This window comes from Mirounga leonina, unplaced genomic scaffold (genome assembly GCF_011800145.1).
Source record: "Mirounga leonina isolate KUSES-001 unplaced genomic scaffold, KU_Mleo_1.0 Mir_115, whole genome shotgun sequence".
Taxonomy (NCBI): Eukaryota; Metazoa; Chordata; class Mammalia; order Carnivora; family Phocidae; genus Mirounga; species Mirounga leonina.
In genome coordinates, this window is record NW_023270268.1 from 88,083,942 (window position 1) to 88,103,659 (window position 19,718).

A 19,718-nucleotide genomic window follows, 5' to 3' on the forward strand; every position below is an offset into this window, starting at 1 on the left:
CGCTCTCCACAGGAGGTCAGATCCTGGCTGTGGTACCAGCCCTTCAGCGTCCCTGGAGGGCCTGTCCCTTCCCAGCAGCCCTAGATGAAGAAGGGAGGGGCTTCGTGGCTCAGCCTCCTGTTCCAGAACCCATCTGGTACCCGCTTCTAAGGGCTTTCCCATGCTGTTCCATCTTGGGGCTCTCCCTCTCCTTCTGCTTTCAAACCTGTACTCCTCTCTCACCTGGGAAGAAACCTTGCTTGACATTTCTTCTTCTGTCACCCTGTTTCTCCTTGTCCCTTCAACCCCAGAACTCGTGTCAGGTTAGTTGACTCCCTACCTGTTTCCTTGAGAATCTCCTCTGAAGTGACTTCTGACCCCACCATCTCATGGAACCTGCCCTCTCACACTTCACCCCGTCGCTCAGCGCTCGTCATACCTGACGCCCACATCCCCCGGGCCCGTTCTCCTCCACCCTTGCTTGCAGGAACAGTCCTCCTTCCATCTGCTGAGGTCCACAGCCCTCTCCTTCATCCAAGCACCTCACCATGGGCATCGCCTGGGATCAGACCCTGGCCCCTTCCCATCTTGCACTGCATTCTTTCCCCCAAAGAACTGACCCATCCTCACAGTTTCCATTATGATTACGTGTTTGATTCTGGAGTCTTTCACTTCCAATCTCCGCCAGCCTCCCTCTAGAATTCTGATCCGGGGCTTCTAGCCTACAAGCGGGTTTAATTCTTTCATCTACCACATTCACTCGGACCAAGCTAAATGCCTCCTCTTTCACTCCCAAGTTCTGTGTTCTGTCACTACGATTTTCCCCATTTATCCAAGCCAGAAATCTCTAAGGAATCTTTATACCTCCCTTCAGCCCCTAATTGTTTTAACTTTTCTTCTGTCTCTTATTTGTGTTTTCTTTTTTGCTGCCTTTACCAAGGTTGGACCTTGATCACTTCTTTCCCAAAGGATGGCAGTAGCCTCTGAATTGGATAGCCTTGTCCCCAGGAGGTGAGGAGACCTCCAGGGGTCCTCAAGCCCAGCTGGACTGCTGTTTGCGTGAGGACTCCCTGTTCACTGTGGACAAAGACCTAACTCTCAGACTTGGGATTCTAGACCAGCACTGTGAGGACAGCGATGTTCTGTGTCTGTGCAGTATGGTAGCCACGAGCCCCGTGTGGCTATCGAGCACTTGAAACCTGACTACTATGACCGAGGGGCTGAATTTTTTATTTTCCTTAATTTAAATTGTCACACTGCCTTCATACCGCTGTTCTCTAATCCCAGCCCCGCACTCTGGACAGCCTCCACCAAACATCACCGTGATCCTCAACTCAAGCCACTCTCTGTTCCTGAACCATGGGGCCTTTCTGTCTCCAGTTCAGTTGTTTGTAGCCTTGAGTTCCGTCCTGTGTCCCACCATCGATCCCTGCCTAGTCATCCCCTCAGCCCACAGTGCATGCTCTTTCTCCTTCATTTGAACAACCTAATCGTGTTGTCTGGATAAAACTTTTTTTTTCTTTTTTTCTTTTTTTTTAGGTAGGCTCTACACCCAGCGTAGGGCTTGAACTTACCACCCAAGATCACGAGTCGCATGCTCTAAGGATTGAGCGAGCCAGTTAGGTGCCCCCTGGATAAAACCTTTTATTTATTTATTTTTTATTTTTATTTTAAGATTTTATTTATTTACTTGACAGAGAGAGCACAAGCAGGGGGAATAGCAGGCAGAGGGAGAGGGAGAAGCAGGCTCCCCACTGAGCAGGGAGCCCAATGCAGGGCTCAATCCCAGGACCCTGGGATCATGACCTGAGCAAAAGGCAGATAGATGCTTAACCGACTGAGCCACCCAGGCACCCCTGGATAAAACCTTTTAAAAAAACTTCCTATTTAACTTTTATTTTGAAATAATCTCAGACTTAAAGTTGCAAAAATAGTACAAATAATTCTTGTATACCCTTTGCTCTGATTCCTTAAATATCAGCATTTTACCATGTTTGCTTTATCATGTATTTTTTCTCCCTCGCTTTTTCCCTTTCTCCTTCCCTCTACCTCTCTACACACACATATGCACTAATATACATATTTGTACATATAATTTTTATGAGTAGTTTGAAAGTAAGTTGCACACATGGTATCCTCAACACTCAAATACTTCAGTGTATATTTCCTAAAAACAAGGACAGTCCTTTGTAAAAACCACAGTTTGGTGATCAAAACATGAAATTAACATTGATACAATACAATCATCTAATTTATTGACCTTATGCAAATTTTGCCAGTTGTCCTATCAATATCCTTTATGACAAAAGGAAAAAAAAAAAGCCTTTCCTGTGGGCCACACGCCTTGACATTTAAGCCCTTGAGGACGAGCTCTGATTTCTTACATGTGTGTGGTTTTCCTCTCAGTTCCCAGGTTAGGGGTGTGTGCTGACTGGCATTTGCCTGGCACACAGCAGGCCCTCAGTAAGTTTCGGTGAGATGGACAGGCGGATCGATAACGGTGACAAGCCAGGGTGCATTTGGTGGAAGCGGGCCTCACCCTGGGCTTTACCACAGGCCTGGTAGTCATCAGCTCTGTGATCTCAGAAATCACCTCCTCACACAGTCCTTGCGTGGCTCTCAGGTGGGTAGCCGCGCTCTCTGTTTTACAGATGCGCAGCTGATAATCCGCAAAGTCAGCTGACTTGCCTGTGGGCACACAGCAATGTCCAAGCCAGGACACAGGGCTGCTTCTCCGTAATCTGCAGAGGTGAAGCTTTGTGGGTGAATAATTGCTAACGTTACCACTGCTTATTCCTTCAATAAATAGTTACCAAGTGCCTCCTCTGTCCCAGGCACACTGAGTATACAGCAGTGAGCAAAAAAGAAAAAGTCCCTGCCCTCGAAAACCTTTTGCTTTAGACATAGGGGAAGGGCAGACAGTAAATAAACAAGTAAATATATAGTTTGTTATATGGTGCTAAGTGCCATGGGGGGGGGATGATAAAGTGGGGGTAAGGGAGATGAGAAGAGCTGGGGGCAGGGGGTTGCTATTTGGTATAGAGTGGTCAGGGAAGATCTCATTGGTTAAGTGACTCCCATTTTTTTGTATTAAGGTATAACTTATATACAGTAAAGTTCACCCTTTCTAGGACACAGTTCTGTGAATTTTGACAGCTGCATATAGTCATATAACTAGTGCCATAATCAAAATACGGTTCCCCCACCTTAAAACATGTCTTTGTGCCCTTAACGGTCACCACCTGTCCCCACCCCCGGCTAATCTGTTCTCTGCCCCTATAGTTTTGCCTTTTCCAGAATGAGGCATAGAAATAGAATTATACAGTTCGTAGCCTTTTGAGTCTGGCCTCTCTTAGAGAAAGATGAGTCATTGAGATTCATCTATGTTCTGTGTATCAGTAGTTTGTTCCTTTTTCTTGATAAGTAGTATTTCATTGTTTAACTATACCATAGGTCATCCATTCTCCAGTTGGGGGACAATTGGATAAATTCTAGCTTTTGGCAATCACAAATACAGCCACCATAACCATTCACATACAGATATTTGTGTGTGCATAGATTCTCATTCCACCTGGATAAATAGGTTTTGATTAAAGACCTGCAAGAAAGATGAAAACAAGCCATGAAAATCGCTGAGGGTATTTTTGGTATTCATCATATTGTTGTTTAGCCAAATGAATAGGTTTGTGCTGTGAAATTGGTCTGTTTGGGTCATTTTTCTTATTTGAGTTACTTGGAGAAAGTGGAAGGAATGGAGTAGGAATAGAAGAGACTGGTGGGTTCATTCATTTAGTCATTCATTCATTGATCCATTCAGCAAACACAAAAAAAATGAAAGCCACTAGTCCACAGTCTGTGACCCAAAGGAAGCCTGAGACCCTTGGATCCACACCAAAGGCTAATTTTATTTTATTTTATTTATTTATTATTATTATTTTTTAAGATTTTATTTATTTATTTGACAGAGAGATAGCGAGAGAGGGAACACAAGCAGGGTGGGTGGGAGAGGGAGAAGCAGGCTTCCCGTGGAGCAGGGAGCCCGACGCGGGGCTCGATCCCAGGACCCTGGGATCATGACCTGAGCCGAAGGCAGACGCTTAACAACTGAGCCACCCAGGTGCCCATGAAAGGCTAATTTTAGATGGTTTGTCTGACATAATTTCCTGTCTGAGTTTCCTGAAGTTCGGGTGAGAGAATAGTTACTGAGTGTGGAGTTATCATCGTTGAAATGGACAACGGAGACTCAAGCATTTTTGAGTTTTTATCTCAATGGAGGCTCCAGAAACCCTTACAGAGGGCCTCCTCCCCCACTCTGAGAACTGATATTCACTCAGTTGTGAGGTTGTCTATGCAGGAGTGCAAGATCTCCTGAAAAACACATTCAAGTGAGGGCTCTGCCTGGGGCAGGGGCAGCGGGCAAGGCTCCTAGGATTCGGGAGCTTTGTGAAAAGCCAGACTGACAGAAAATAACCTGTGAATGTCTCTTTTTCAGGTGATGCAACTGTGAAAAAGAAACCCGCCCCCAAGACACCTCCGAAGGCAGGTAATTGGCCACCAGGAGCATTTGGGGGCAAGAGTCATCTGCCATGAGGGGTTTTTCCTTTGCCCAGCTAGACTGAGCACTGGTATAGGGTCCCAGGAGACCACCACTGCCCCTCCCTGATTCAAGCTCTGCATTATTCAGACCAAACTTTCCCCAAGAGCCTCTGCACAGCCTAGTACCCTACCCTGTCTCACTACTTGTCTTTTCTCCTGCTTCCCCTGTAGTGTCCCTAGCTGTAGGGACATCATATGGCATCACATAGTATGAGTGACGTTCCTATCCCTTCTGTGAAATTCTGCCTAACCCTCTGCCCTCCACGCTGCCATTTAAGGAGGTGATCTACTCTGTGCTGTCTTAATGCTCTATTCTGTATGTCCTTGTCATATAGAGCCTTGTCTGTTTCCCAGTGAAAGACATTTGAGGACATGAACCCTATTGAACCTGTCAGCCAGGGTAACCTGATGGTTCGAAGGCAAGGTGCTGCTTAATTAATAAAGGAGTTAGCAGGGGGCACCTGGGTGGCTCAGTTGGTTAAGCGTCTGCCTTCAACTCAGGTCATGATCTCAGGGTCCTGGGATCAAGCTCCCTGGGTGTCGGGCTCCCTGCTCAGCGGGGAGCCTGCTTCTCCTACATCTTCTGCTGTTCCCCCTGCTTGTGCTCTCTGGCTCTCTCTCTCTCTCTCGCTTGCTCTCTCTCTCTCTGTCAAATAAATAAATAAAATCATTTAAAAAATTAAAGGAGTTAGCAGGTAGATTGGGGTAAGATGCAAATTCCAGAGCAATTGACACATGGAAAATTATGCCATGTAAATTGTGTGGGCCATTTTGGAAGAATCCAAATAAAGACATGAACCAACCTAGCAGGCCCATGAGATTAGACATTCTGGAGCAGTGGCCGCTGTCCTCAGTGTTACCCTGAAGGCTCTAGAAGGTGAGAGAGGAACAGACCAGTGTGGACAGCAGCACTGAGTGAGATCAGTCTGTCCGAGGCTCCTTCCTCATTGCTCACTTTGTCACTTGTCCTCTCTCAGCCATGCCCCCTCAGATCATCCAGTTTCCTGAGGACCAAAAGGTGCGCGCAGGAGAGTCCGTGGAGCTGTTTGGTAAAGTGGCAGGCACCCAGCCCATCACCTGTACTTGGATGAAGTTCCGAAAGCAGGTCAGTGAGGGAGGGGAGTGGCCCGAGAATGACCCTCCCAGCCCCTGGGCCGAAGGGGATGAGAAATGCTGTCATGGCGGCAGCATCGTTTTGATCAGCCGGGCCTTAGAAATGGCCCCCACATCTGAGTTGTTAATAACCTTTGCTTCCGAATATTAATACCTGCTTTACAGACCATCTGTGTGACAGAGAACAGTATGAAGGAAAAAAAGGAAACCATGCCTGCCCCCCACCTGATTTTGATATTTTAGTCTAGAATTCTACTCAGAGTCAGGAAAATAGAACCAGTGACCTAAAGGACCTCTCAGATTCTGTGAGCCTTCTGTGATTCTGGGCTAGCCCACTGAATCCTATCTGTGGTAACAACTTCAACTTACCACGTGCTGAAGGGATAAAAGTGAATCCGAGTATTTGGATACGTAAATTGTACATTAAATAGAACCTTGGCTTACTGGCCCAGAAATATACCATTTCTAATAATGATCCTATGAAAGAAATGTCTGACTTTCTGAACAACCAGCTTAAAGGGACATGGGGAGCCCACCCGTTCCACTGAGCCCATATTGGTAATGTGTGCCTCTTACATGTGATCGACAAAGGTCCCAGACAGTGGCTGGCACTGAATCAGGAACTTTGCAGAGGATGTGAAGATTTCTTCTGAGTTCTCTGCTGTTCTATTTCCAAACCATTCAAATTGTCCTAAGGCCCAGATGGGAGGCTAGTACCAGGGAGGAATGGAGGACTGGTCTCAAAAGATGAAGCTGAGAAGCCTGCCTTATCGTCCCAAAGGATGCTTGCTCTCTGCTCTGTCTGGCCTGGTGGTGTCTGAAGGAAGATGTAATCTCTCCCTTTTCAGAGACATTTGGCCAGGTCCCCTTTGGGGACAAAAGAACTTTCTCTGGTGATGGATATGTTCTGTATCCATTATCCAATATGGTAGCCACCACCATATGTGGCTACTGAGCACTTGAAGTGTGACTAGTACAATCAATTAAATTGTGATTAATAAAAATCGTTATAACAGCTTTGTTATATACACCATAACATTCAGACACCATAAACTTTGACCTTTTAACATGTACAATTCAGTGGTTTTCAATATATTCACCAGTTGTGTAACCAAAACAATGATCTAATTCGGGAACATTTCCATCACCCCAAAAAGAAACCCTGGACCCATTAGCAGCCATTCCTCCCTTTTCCCCAGGCCCTGGCAACCACTAACTTACTTTCTGTCTCTGTGGATTTGCCTATTCGGAGCAGTTCATATAAATGGAACCATATAGTATGTATTCTTGTTGTAGCGTAAATCAGTACTTCATTCTTTTTGTGGTCGAATAACATTCTATTGTCTGGATATGCCACAGTTTGTTTATCCATTCATCAGTTGATGGATATTTGGTCTATTTCACTTAGTTAATTACAATTTAAGTAGCCACATGTGGCTAGCGGTTCCAGTATTAGCACAGAAGAGGTCAGAACACTCTGGGGTGGCCTTTGTAAGGGACTCTGCTCAGACGTGTCTGAGATATGGGACCCTCCTCAGCTCTGGTCTGGGGCAGCAAGTGCAGACAGAGCTCATCTGCCAGGCCCTGCTCAGCGCCCTCCCTGCTCGCCCCAGATCTGGACCACCTCAGGGAGGCTTGGCTTTGGGCGCAGGAGAGGAGGGGCCTTAAGGGGAAGCCCAGAGTCCAGACAAGACAGAGCCCCATACCGCTTGTCCAACAGCATTCCCTAAGGGTGGGGAGTGGAGGTCGGAGCCCTCCTCCTTTCCTGGCTCAAGTCTGCAGCGCCTGCCCCACTCTCTGCCCCCAGATCCAGGAGAGCGAGCACATCAAGGTGGAGAACAGCGAGAATGGCAGTAGGCTCACCATCCTGGCCACGCGCCACGAACACTGTGGCTGCTACACTCTGGTGGTGGAGAACAAGCTGGGCAGCCGGCAGGCCCAGGTCAACCTCACTGTCGTGGGTGAGTCTGGGGACGGGGTGGCCTGGGGGTCAGAGGACACAGCAGGCAGAGGCCCCTAGCAGGACTGGGGGCCTCAGGGCTTCATCTCCCTGGGGCCTACTCCTTCGGCACCCTGCCCACAGCCTCTCACGCTCCCGTGTTCCCTCTCCCTGCCCCCTCTCTCTGGCAGGGCTTCACGCTTCTGGAGAAGCCCAGACCCTGCCGCCCACCCTACAGTGTTTTCCTGTTCCTATGAATCCCCTCCTGGCTTCTCTGTTTCAAGCCTTTGGAAACCCTGAGCTGCACTACTCCAGACCCATTCTTCCGGCACCTTCACTCCCTGTCCCTGGGGTCCACTCCCTCCCTCTCCCCCACCACTCAGTCCCCTTGCCAATCCTTGCCTTCAACTAGTGCTGCCTTCCACTGCCCTGCTCCTGCGCCTGGTTCTGGGGGCACCGCGGGCAGAAGATCACGACCTGCAGACTCAGTGCTGGGCTCTGCCGGTGTCCAGGTGGAGGCGTCAGTCGGCTCAGTGTCCTCTCTGAGTCTCTGTGATCACTTGTCACCCTGCAGGCCCTGGCCTCTGGCTTCCCTGAGAAGTAGGAGGTGGCAGGCATGAACCTGCACCACTTCGTGTCCCGCACCTACAGGTGTCTGCATATCTGTGCCCCCCTCTCTCGTCTTCACCTCTCTACTTCTCCCGTAAATGTTGCCAGGGCTCTGTCATCCCAGCCAAACGCATAGGAGCGTGTACGCCTGCAATATCCCGTCTTGCTCTGCCTGCCCCACCATCTCTCTCTCGCTGTCTTCATGGCCATGCCCCCTGAAGGTGGCCAGTCTCCACTTTGATTCTGCTTCCTCGCCTCCCTGTGGCCTCCCTCCCACCCCCATGAGTCTGCTGGGACCACCCTTCTGAGGTCACTGTGACCTCCCAGTCCTACATCCACTCCTTTTTCTCACCTCCTGCAGTATGGAGTTGAGTCTCTCTCCAGACTGATTTTCCAAGTTCACTTCTTCCTCTCCATCCCAGTCACTGTTTTTCATGCCCTGGTGGACTCTCTCCTGAAATGTCAAAATACCTTGCTAACTGGTCCCACACTGTGGGTTGTGCTCAGCAATTGAGCCCTGACATGGCAGCTGCTCAGGACAGCAAAGGAACAGCAGAGGAAGGAGTGGGCAGATGGATAGCAGGCCGTGTCTCTACGCATCTGTGGGCCGTCAGAGGTTGTGTGTGTGAAGGCCTTTGGCCTGATGGTTACTGATCTGATCGCCTTTCTTTTTCTGCTTTAGATCAGGAGTTTTAAATCTGGGAAGGCCAGTGTGCTGACAGGTCAGGGAACAGGTTTCTCATCTATAAAAAGACAGGAGACAACTTTTTCTCATTCTTTCTCTCTTTGATGACTCCAGATGTTCATTTCAATAATTCTCCCCCAGGAGTCAAGAACATTTGGGGGCTCGGCGCTAGTGACCCAGTTTGCCTACACATTCAGACGTGTACCTGAACTATTGATTTGGCCCTGCGGCCCCCCCGCCCCCCGTCAGCAAGCATTGGCTTCCAGTTCTCCTTGGTGTTCTCTTATCTGCCCCAGCTTGGGGAACCTGGGGGTCACCTCCTTTGAACTGCTTTTCTGCGACCAGTGCCCCCGCCCCCACTCTGGCTGGCCCCCGCAGTGCCACCAGCTCCCCTCCCCCAGCACCACCGCGGGGCTGCAGTTCTGGCCTTTTATGGTTTCGTTTCTCATTCTCCTCGGCCAGTGCTGACAGGGCTATTGGCGTGGCTGCCCGCCAGCTGGCAAGAGCAGCATGTAAAATGCCGTCCTGGGAGGGGAATGGAATGGAGGGGAACGGGCTTTCTGTCTGTCTCCCCCTCATAGAGCTAAGAATAGAATTGCTCAATAAAAGGAGGACTTGCATTGATGGATCCGGCAAAGCCACATTCATTCAGAGCCCATGGATTTAGCATTAGTCCAAAGTAAACCTGGATTAGGCCCAGATTTACCTGCGTGTCTCTAGGGGGCCTCTGTGCATGATCTGATCAGGGCTTATTAAGTAGATGTCAAATACAAAGGGGATGAGATAGGAATTGTTCGGGCTTCTCCAGGCACTTTTCAAGCACTTTGGAAGCATCCGTTTGCAGGCCGGCTAAATAAGGCCGACTTAACACAACTTCTGCTGGTTAGCAGTAAACCTCTCTTCTTGTCTGTCCTTTCAAATACCATTTTCTTTTCATCTAGGCTATGACTCCTATTTTTAAAATGGTAATAAAAAGTAGCCTTTCACTGGGTTAGTTTGAATGAGCAATGTTTAACTATTTTAAAGGCTTACGGTTTAAAAGGCGGCACAGGAGTCTGTGATGTTCTGAGAGCCTCAGCCGACACCAGCCCTTCCTGCTCTGCGGGGGCGGGGGCGTCCGGGGGGGGGGGGGAGGGAGGGGCCCCAGAGAGCAGCTAACCCAGATGCATTCCTTCCAGTAACTTGTCCAGCAGGAGAAAAACAGGTCACTTTGCATAGCTTTAAAGGACAAAAACAAAGTGGAGAGAATCTCCAAATACCCAGTAATCCCCAGCTACTATCTGAGCTTGGAACTCCCAGGATTTCTAAAGGCAGGAGATTTCCTTTTGTGATGCTTGGCGTGGGTTTAAGCAAGATGCTTCTTGATCTTATTCTGCCTGATAGCCTGTAAGAAAGCAGTCCCCTGGAACAAGGCTCTGGAGATGTTTTGGAGTCTCCTTTCGGCTCTGCCACTGGCTAGCTGGGTATTCTTAGCAAGCAAAGTGCCTTAGCTTTCAAGGGCCAGGTAGATGACCCTGGGGTGGGGGTGGGGCCGTCTCACACCCGCTGCCCTTCTCTAAAAGCTGCCCTGAGCTTAAATAGCAAGCACTGGCTTCCAGTTTTCCTTGGTGTTGCGGTGCAGTGAAGGGAGGTCCAGGTGGGCCACAGATAACGACACACAGCACATGAGACCTCCAGTGAGAGGTAGTAGAGAGGAGAGCCTCCATTTTCCCAGAACTGAACAGAAAATCCTGGGGCTGGTGCCATCAGAGACTTTTCCCTTAGACTCAGCGCTTCCCATTGTGACAGTCAAGTCTCCAGGGAGCCATGGGAGAATTCCAAGGCAGCATGGAGCTTAGGGTTCTAGACACCGAGTCCGCTTTGCCTTCACCGGGCCATGCCCAGGGTCCCCGTCCCAGCCCAAGTGCCTCTGTGTCGTTAGTGTGGCGGGGAGGCTCACAGGCCCCTGTTCTGAGGATGTTTGTTCTGTTCCAAGGGTTTCGGTCCCTGGCTGGCGCAGCCTCTGTGTGAGGCTCTTGTCAGTGGAAGAGTAGACCTACCCTAAGGGCAGGCCTGGAGGTGGGCGCTTCCAGGCCCCTAGACTTAGACTTGAACCTTGTCTGAACTCCTCAGTTTGGAATCAAATTCCTTGAAAGCACTGAAGCTTCGCTAGGAATTATAAAGTCCCCCACCCCAAATTTTGCATCTTCTCTTGTGCTGCAGGGGGTGACATATATCATACGTCAGTCTTTCTGACCCTTTCAGCCAAGAGACATCTGGAGACAGGGTAGGGTACAAATAGCACCTCTTTTGCAATACCCATTTCTCAGCGTTAGCTTCACCGACACAGAGAGGAGAAAAATCAGTCTGTGGAGTGTATGTGCGTTTGTCTTATAAACCTACATGACTCTAAACGTGCCCGATGAGACACTTCCCAGGCAGTTTTCCTGGGGGGAGCAGTGAGTCTGTCTTCCATCCCTCTTTGGGCTTTTTTAACTTCCTTAGCCGGGTCTTGAGAGGACTTGAAGTACTTGCCTCCACTAGACTTGAGAGTAATAAACATCTTAGCCAACACCAGAAATACTTCTAAAAAAACCAATACATCTTTCAGAACAAATAGTTTTTCTAAGAGAACACTTTAAACAACCAGCGAAAGTGATTCCATCCCGGGAGGACTCCAGAGTGACTGCCAGTGGTGAAAAGTAGCTCTGTCACAATCCCAGAAACACTCCACGCGAGGCCCAGGCTGGGCTTGCGCGGGGACGGGCGGGCGGTCTCCGGACAAGGCGTCCTCGGCCGGGAGGGAGAAGCCGCGGGGCCTGGGGGAGGGGTGAGAACAAATACGTGTGTGCGTGCGTGTGTGTGAGTGTGGGTACACACGTACACAAGCCAACGGAATGTTTTTTTCCTCCCCTGTTTGCACAAAGTCATTTGCAAGAATTCTCTTTGGCTTTCCAACCTTGCCGAAGGGAGGGAGAGTAGGAGTCAAGTACTTTACCTGGGTTTGCTTCCTTGGGTGCTTACAAAACCCCTACAAGGTAGATGCATATTAGCACCATTGTCCCAATAAAAAGACGAACTGGAAGTTTGGAAATCTTGGAAGTTAAGGAATTCGCTCGAGGTCACATAGCTTATAAAATGACATAGCGTGAAAAGCATGGTTTTAATTGCTAGTTTGGGAAACTCTACACCTCAGACTGCCTTGTGGGGGTGTGAGATGGAGGTTACTGAATACTGGTATCTGTAGCTAAATCAACCACCTCTAAAAACAAAATCTGAAAGACAGGAGAATTTTGTTCAGAGGAGCGACCGGCAAAATCAGCAAAACCCGATCACCCCACTAAAGTCTAGGCTAGCGTGATTTGCCTCGAAGCCAGCAGCGTTACTGGCCTGACGAGGGAGGCAGCCAGCCAAAGGGGCTGCTTCTCGCTTGTGTCCTCCACTCATTTTCCAGCCCTTAGTCAGGGGTGGTTGTGATTTGCTGCCGTGGTTTGCTTTTGAAATTCTTTCTCATTTTATCCTGGTCCTATGGGAATAAAAGAGGTAGGGTAGAAGTAATGTTTTACATATTATAAAGTGAGAAATAAACTCCTGCAATAATGATAGTAATGACTATGCACACCAGCCACTTTTCTCGGAACTTCTCACAGCAGCCTTGTGATCCAGTTGCTAGTGTTATCCACATTGCTTACAGACAAGGAAACTGAGGCACAGAGAGGTTAACAAGTAGTGAAGGGAGACAGAGCCATGTTCAAACCCAGATCTGTCTGACTTCAGAGCTCACTGTGCTATTCTGCCTCTCCGTGGGGCAGGCGTTCCCTAAGTCCCAGAGAAAGTGGAGACTGACCCTCGTTATGTCACAGGCCACTGGCCTAGGGCCTGACAGACACACACGCACACATTAGATTCTCTCTCAAAACATATTTTTGATGGGAAGCAGTCCACGCCTTCTGGGCAGCTTCCTAGATCTGTTTACTCAGAGAAATATGTTTAGGACTGAGGCGAAGTACAGGAAATCATGACTTGTAGGCTGGAAAACTAGCCAAAAAAAAGAGGTGTTTTTTTTTTTTTTTGAGCAGATAGGTATTTGTGGGGCTTTCTGCGTAGGTGTATTTGTGCACAGGTGTGACCGTGTAGGTGAGGAGAGGAGAGCCAGGACCAGGGCTGTCAGCTCGGGTTCTCTGGGCTTCTCCTCCAAGACAATGCTAATCTAGAAAGGTTCTTTCCCTGCAATTCTGAAGACGTGGGTGATGTGCTTCTCTGTCCCCAGACAAGCCAGACCCCCCAGCCGGCACGCCTTGCGCCTCTGACGTCCGCAGCGCCTCGTTGACCCTGTCCTGGTATGGCTCCTCATATGATGGGGGCAGTGCTGTGCAGTCCTACAGTGTCGAGATCTGGGACTCGGTGGACAAAACGTGGAAGGAACTAGCCACATGCCGCAGCACCTCTTTTAACGTCCAGGACCTGCTGCCTGACCGAGAGTATAAATTCCGTGTGCGCGCCATCAACGTGTACGGAACCAGTGAGCCGAGCCAGGAGTCTGACCTCACAGCGGTGGGAGAAAAACCAGAGGGTAGGCTGCCTTCACTTTATTGCTGGCTTGAAATACGTGTGCATGGCTTACCTTGTGTATGTAGAAACCTGTACTGAGAGGGGTACCGAGGACTGAGAAGACGTCAATGATGGCTGGTGGCGGCTTTGGGGATCTTGATTTCCAGGGTGGTGATGCTGATCTGTCCTTTGAAAGAAGTACCTATGACCCTTCCAAAGACATTGGACCAGCAATTTTGGTACACTGTCACCAGGGGGCGATGGTGTGTTAATCAGGAGCGCAGTCCTGGCAGGCAGGCGCTCAGATGGACTTAAGTTTTGACTTCCCCCTGCACCCACCTCCCTCCTTCTCTTGCACTCCTATCTCACTGTCTACTCGGTGTCAAGTTCTTGGGACACAAAGACAGATTAGACAACTGGCTTAAAATTTAACTAGGAGGACAGCCAAGTAGACAGTAACTATAATGAGATGGGATACATGTGATTATAGTGGCGTAAACAAAGAGAGGAGGAGGCACAGCAGAAAGCATGAGTAAGTTTGCCATGAAGGTGGAGGAAGGCTTCCTAGAGGAGGTGACACTTATGCGGAGTCTTGGGAAAAGGGATGGGCTTCCAAGAAGCAGGGAAGATAAGGAGAGGCATTCCCCACGGAGGAAGCAGCATCAGCGAAAGTGCAAAGTGATGGAAATGCATGGCATTGTGAGAAGCTTGTGTGTGGCCAGGGCATATGCTGTGTGAGACAGAATAGGAGGAAGCAACCCCGAAGGGCAGTTTAGGTAACATTGTGAAGTTCATCAAAGATTTCTGGGCAGGGGATTGTTATGATCACATCTGTTTTTTTAGAAAGAGAATTAGAGGAAGAATAGAGCTTTGCTAACCAAAGTGGGGTCTGGACCAGCAGTCTTGGGATCCCGGCACTTTCTGGAAATGCACACTCTCGGCCCCTCCACACCACTGGTCCTTTCTGAACCCTCACTTCAACTTGATCTACCCCCATGAATTCAGAAGTGTGACAGTTCGGGAAGCACCCAAAAAGAGTGGGGATGGCACTGGAGTCTGCGAGATACCAGTGGAACCTCTGTGCTGTAGTCCAGGCGAGGGATGGTCAGGGCATGAATGAAGGCCTTGGCAGGGAGAACTGACCATTCTCAGCGGCTTTTTGCATAGAGTTCAAGGAAAAATGAGAAGAGTTGAGGATGACTCCCAGCTCCTGGCTTGAGTAACTGAACAGAAATTTTCTGTTTTGTTTTTTTTTAAATCCACTGCTTTTTTTTTTTTAAGATTTTTAAAAAATTTATTTATTTGAGAAAGAGAGAGCACACGCGAGAGAGAACACACATGAGAGAGAACATGAGCGGGGGCGGGTGGGGGAATAGAGAGACAGAGAAACAACCACCCCGCTGAGCAGGAATCCCAATGCAGGGCTGGATCCCAGGACCCTGAGATCATGACCTGAGCCGAAGGTAGACGCTTAACTGACTGAGCCACCCACGAACCCCTGAACACAAATTTAAGAGCCATTTATTTTTGCAGTTCTTGGTGGCTAATATATATCAAGCACTTGCTATGGGCTGACAGTGTGGTAAGCACTTTACCTGCATCATTTCATGCATCTAACTCAGTGAAGTAGCTGCCATTATTACCCCCATTTTACAGATAGGAGAAATGAGGTTTACAGGGGTGAAGCTACTTGCCCAAGATCACAGAGCATGTAATGTAAATGGCGAGTTGCCTGACCTGAAGCCTATACTCCTTTGGGAGCCGTCAGGCTGCATCCCAGGGACTGGCAGTTAGGCAGCAGGGAGTCCCAGAGAAGACACAAGTTCTGGTTTCATTCCTGGGTAATTGAGGTGACTGAAGGCGATCCAGGCGTCTTCAGACTACTGACCAGTTGATCTAGAGCTCAGGAGAGGGTTTAGGTTAGAGCTACAGAGCTGGGAATCTTCACTGTTGAGCTGATAATTGAAACCATGGGCGTCAGTGAGGTCACCAAGAGGGTGGTAGGAAAGTCAGTGCAGATATCTGGAGACGGAAGGAAGGATGAGGGGGAGAGCACCAAGAGAAGCTGGAGCCGTGTGGAAGAAACACAGAAGGAGTGAGGTGCAGAGAGGGCTCAGGGAATAGCAGCTAGCTCTAAGTACAGAAAGAGATGAGACTCAGGGCTAAAGCCCTTTGAGGCGCAGCCATCTTGGAGAGCGAGCATTTCTGCAGGGTGGAAGATGGTTGCCCCAGGGGTAAGGAGTAAGTGGGAGAAGAAAAGGCCAAGAGTGTGGAATACTTTTTCAGGAAGTTTGATGTGAAGAGAGGCAAAAGGGGGCCATGAATTCAAGGTGGAGAAGAGATTGGGGGCAGGGAGGAGGGACGCCAAGGGAAAGGGCACCGGGAGAGGGAGAGCTTCAGGGTGTGAGGCGGAGAGGAGAGGGGAGAGCAAAGGACAGGGCCAGTCTGAAGTCACCGCGGGACCAGAGGCATCATGAGTATGGGACGGCCATTACAGCTTGATGTCCTTCTTTGGTGAGAAAATCAGATATAAAATAGATATTAAAACCTTACATATTAAATGAGGGCTCCAGAAAGAAATTGGAGGATGCCAGTGGAAAACAGACCAGATTTACAATGTTGCGGGTGCAGCCCTGTCTTGGGGGACTTTATCCAGCAAGCCCTGGTATGTGGGAGCCGTGGAGGCGTGGATCCCAGCCCCTGGGCCACCCCGCTGGGCCTCCTTGCTGCTGTCCTGGGCTCCTGGGCTCCCAGGCTCCTGCCCACTAGCTGCTCACAAATGTCTGCTGGGGAAGCCGGGTAACAAAACTGCCGTCTGCTGCCCTTTGACCCCCCCCCTTTGAAATGAGCAGAGTGAGGAGTAGGCAGGTTAGCGCCAGGACAGGCTCTTAGTTTTATGTTTTTAGCTCCCCACCTCTCGAAAAGTGAGAAGGAAAGAGCTAACATGGCCGTGAGAAGATGTTCCTTAGCTGGAAAGGAAAGCTTCCAGGTCCTCTATGGAAGAAACCCGGAGAAACTGTAGAGGGCCTGATAAACCCCATGCCGAGGACTGGAGGCCACGGGAGTGGCAAGTGTGGCTCCCAGGAGGCCCCGACAGCAGCTCCCAGGGCTGGAGGGAGAGTCTGTGGGGACCAGGGGCTACACCGGGCTCTGGGCAGGTGGCCCTTCCCTTCCTCCCTGCACCCTTCCTCCCTGCAGCCAAGCCAAACCCCTGTTGTGATCCTCAGACTCTCCTCCTAGGGCCCCTCCTGGCTGGGAGCAAACAAAAGGAAATGCAAAAATAGCCTGCCAGCCCGAGGAGGGGTCCAGGCCACCCAGGGCTTCCAGACTGGAAGCTGCTCCCACCTCCAGGCCCAACTGGATTACTGGGGAGGACAGAAGAGTTGTGGAGCATTAGGCCTGAGGGGCAGAGGATGGAGGGGGTGGGAGGGTGGGGTGGAGGGAGGTGGGGGTTCCAAGTGAAGCCCCCTGTGGACTGGTCAGATGCTTGTTAGTTATAACCTAGGGAGGGCATCTGTCTCTACTTTAAAAGGGAAATGGCTCGCAGAGAAGGGGGGTGTGGATGCACGCGTGTGTGAACTGCATGTGTGCACGCATGCGTGTGCATGTAGAGGAGGGATGAGAGAGGGGGTTATGGTGGCTCCTCTCTGTGGAGCCAGTGGTCTGTGGTGGTCATCAAAACAGCAGTGCCAACAAACCCTCCCTCCACTAAGCCCAGCTAATGCGGCTCTCACCTTCCCCACTGCCCCCAGTATCCCTCCTGCCTGTGCCTTAGCAGCTTGGGTTTTCCGCTTCATCCTGACCTCCCCATTCTATCCCTGCTAAGCACCCCGTCCCCTACCCTACATTCACCCCTGCAATGTACCCTGCACCCCTCCTGTGTTTGGGCACTGTTCCGGGTGGTACAGGACAAAGCACGGTGTGTCCGCCCCCCACCCCACGTCTGCGGCCTCCTTATGCCATAGCCACCCCTCACACTAGGATCCCTAACCCAGCTAGCTCCCCTCCCTGTCTCCCCAAACCTGGGTAAACAGAGCCACTGCCCCAGGACACCCATCTCTCCCATCCCAGCCAGGCCTTCATCTCTGCCCCACCCTACCCCTGCTCTGACTCTTCAATCCATTCCATCCTTGCTCCTAATCCTAATTTGTTCTAGAATATATAGTTGTTAGCAAAACAGCTGGGAGAAAGGCTTCTTGCAGAGTTAAGGCTTCCTTGCAAGGCTGAGGGCAGTTAGAGATGCGGAGCCCCTGAGGGCTCTATAGAGATCAGCCTCCCTGGGCTGCTCAACCTGTCCAGGGCTACGGAGGCCTCTCTGGGGCTGGGGTGCCACCTAGTGCCCACTGGGCGTGCATCAGCCCTCGGCCGTGGAGAGCTCCGTCCAGGGGGCTGCCTAAGGCATGCCCTGTTAGGGTCCCAAGGGCTCATCTGGTCCTGTCCCAAACACTGTTCCAGGGGAATGAGACTTATCTATTTGCACAAATAGCTCAGAACCATCTTCCAAATAGTTCTTGTGCTTAGCTCGTGGATGTCCCAGCTCTTTCTGAATAGGTTTTGGAAACCTCTTGTTGAAGTCCCTCCTGCTGTAGTTCAGCTCCTTCTGTGGTGGAAAGATGGAAATCAAGTGGTCACCCCTCCCATTACTAAGCCCTTTCTTCTTTTTTTTTTTTTTTTTTTAAGATTTTATTTATTTATTTGACAGAGACACAGCGAGAGATGGAACACAAGCAGGGGGAGTGAGAGAGGGAGAAGCAGGCTTCCCACGGAGTAGGGAGCCCGATGCGGGGCTCGATCCCAGGACCCTGGGACCATGACCTGAGCCGAAGGCAGACGCTTAACGACTGAGCCACCCAGGCACCCAGCCCTTTATTTTGAAGGCTTGGCTCATTGAACTGTGGCCTTTCCCCAACTCCTACCCCGCTCCTCTCCTTGTGGCCATGTCTCCCTCCAAACAGAATGGAGGCAGAACGAGAAGGAAAAGGAAGAAGGAAAACCTCTCAGCCTGGAGTCTTGGTCTATTTCAAACAGAGGAAAAGTTGTGGTGGAACAGTGAGTCAGAAAGAGGGGCGTGACTTCCCTGAGAATGATCTAGGTCCCCATAACCATAGCATCAGGAGAGCCTTCTGCACCTTAATTGCCAAGGGAGAAAGCCAGAGGTGAAGGGCGGATGCAGTGTTGGCAGTAAGAACCAGAAGGCCAGCTCTGTAACTTCTAACTGGTGTGCAAGTAAGTGGGAGAGGCCAGTTCTAGAACTGCATGCCCCCTACAGGGCTGCCTGCAAGATGCCCCTGGGGGGCCAGGCCGTTGGAAAGCCCCATGGCTGGTGCCCCCTCCCTAGGGAAGTACAGACAGTTCCTCCTAAAGATGCCAGGCCTAGACAGCCTGCCTTCTACTTTCTCTCTTGGCCCGCTGCTCATTCCACACCAGGATGAGTGGCATGGGAACAAAAGGAAAAGGGGACACCTCATCGGGTGGACACTCTCCCATATGGGGCCACCATGGGCCCGGACGCTGGGCCTCCCCAACAGTAAAGGTTGCTATGATTGTTAGTATTTGGTCTCCAGGGCCCAGCCAGTGACAGCATCCTTCATGACAGACTTGAACCCCTTGCTTCCCTTAAAGCCCTGTCTGAAATGCCATTGTCGAACTGCCCTAAACCCCCGCTGACCCCTATATATCGTTCTCATGGTGCGTCTGGAGATGTGAGTTCCGTATGCCTTCAGCCTTCCTCCTGTGTGAGGCACCACATGAGATTGTTCTCTCAAGTTACGGCATTGATTAGTTGATAAAAGTCTGTAACCTTAATCTCACGCTTGGCCATTGCGATTGTTAAAAAACCGTATCTGAGACCTGGGTGTCTCATTTGGTTGGGCGTCTGGCTCTTGATTTTGGCTCAGGTCATGATCTCAGGGTCCTGGGATCGAGCCCCGCATTGGGCTCTGCGCTGAAAGTAGAGCTTGCTTAAGACTCTCTCCCTCTCCCTCCCAAAACAAAACAAAACAAAACAAAACATCTCTGCTTTAGACCTTTTTCCCCAACCAGAGAGGCCTAACCTTGTCCGCTCATCTTCACATGGCAGCTCTTCTTATAGTGGCTTCCCATACCCCCACCAGCTCTGCTGTGACTTTTTAAGTGTTTACAGCCCTAGTTCAGCAGCGGACACCCCAGGCTCCGCTGAGGGCAGAGTAGTCATACCTGTTTGTGGCCAGTGCACATTTCCCAGCCCCCCCCCCCCCCCCCCCCCCCCCCCCCCCCCCCCCCGCCCCC

The 19,718-nt window shown here is 50.3% G+C and overlaps 1 protein-coding gene across 1 annotated transcript in view; it reads left to right on the forward strand.

Moving 5' to 3' along the window:
- Positions 1 to 19,718, forward strand: part of MYLK (myosin light chain kinase) — a 177,039-nt gene that overhangs the window by 121,872 nt on the left and 35,449 nt on the right. The window contains 4 exon segments of the mRNA XM_035000007.1: positions 4,472 to 4,522; positions 5,553 to 5,680; positions 7,496 to 7,649; positions 13,171 to 13,473. Of these exon segments, the coding sequence (XP_034855898.1) occupies positions 4,472 to 4,522; positions 5,553 to 5,680; positions 7,496 to 7,649; positions 13,171 to 13,473 (636 nt within the window).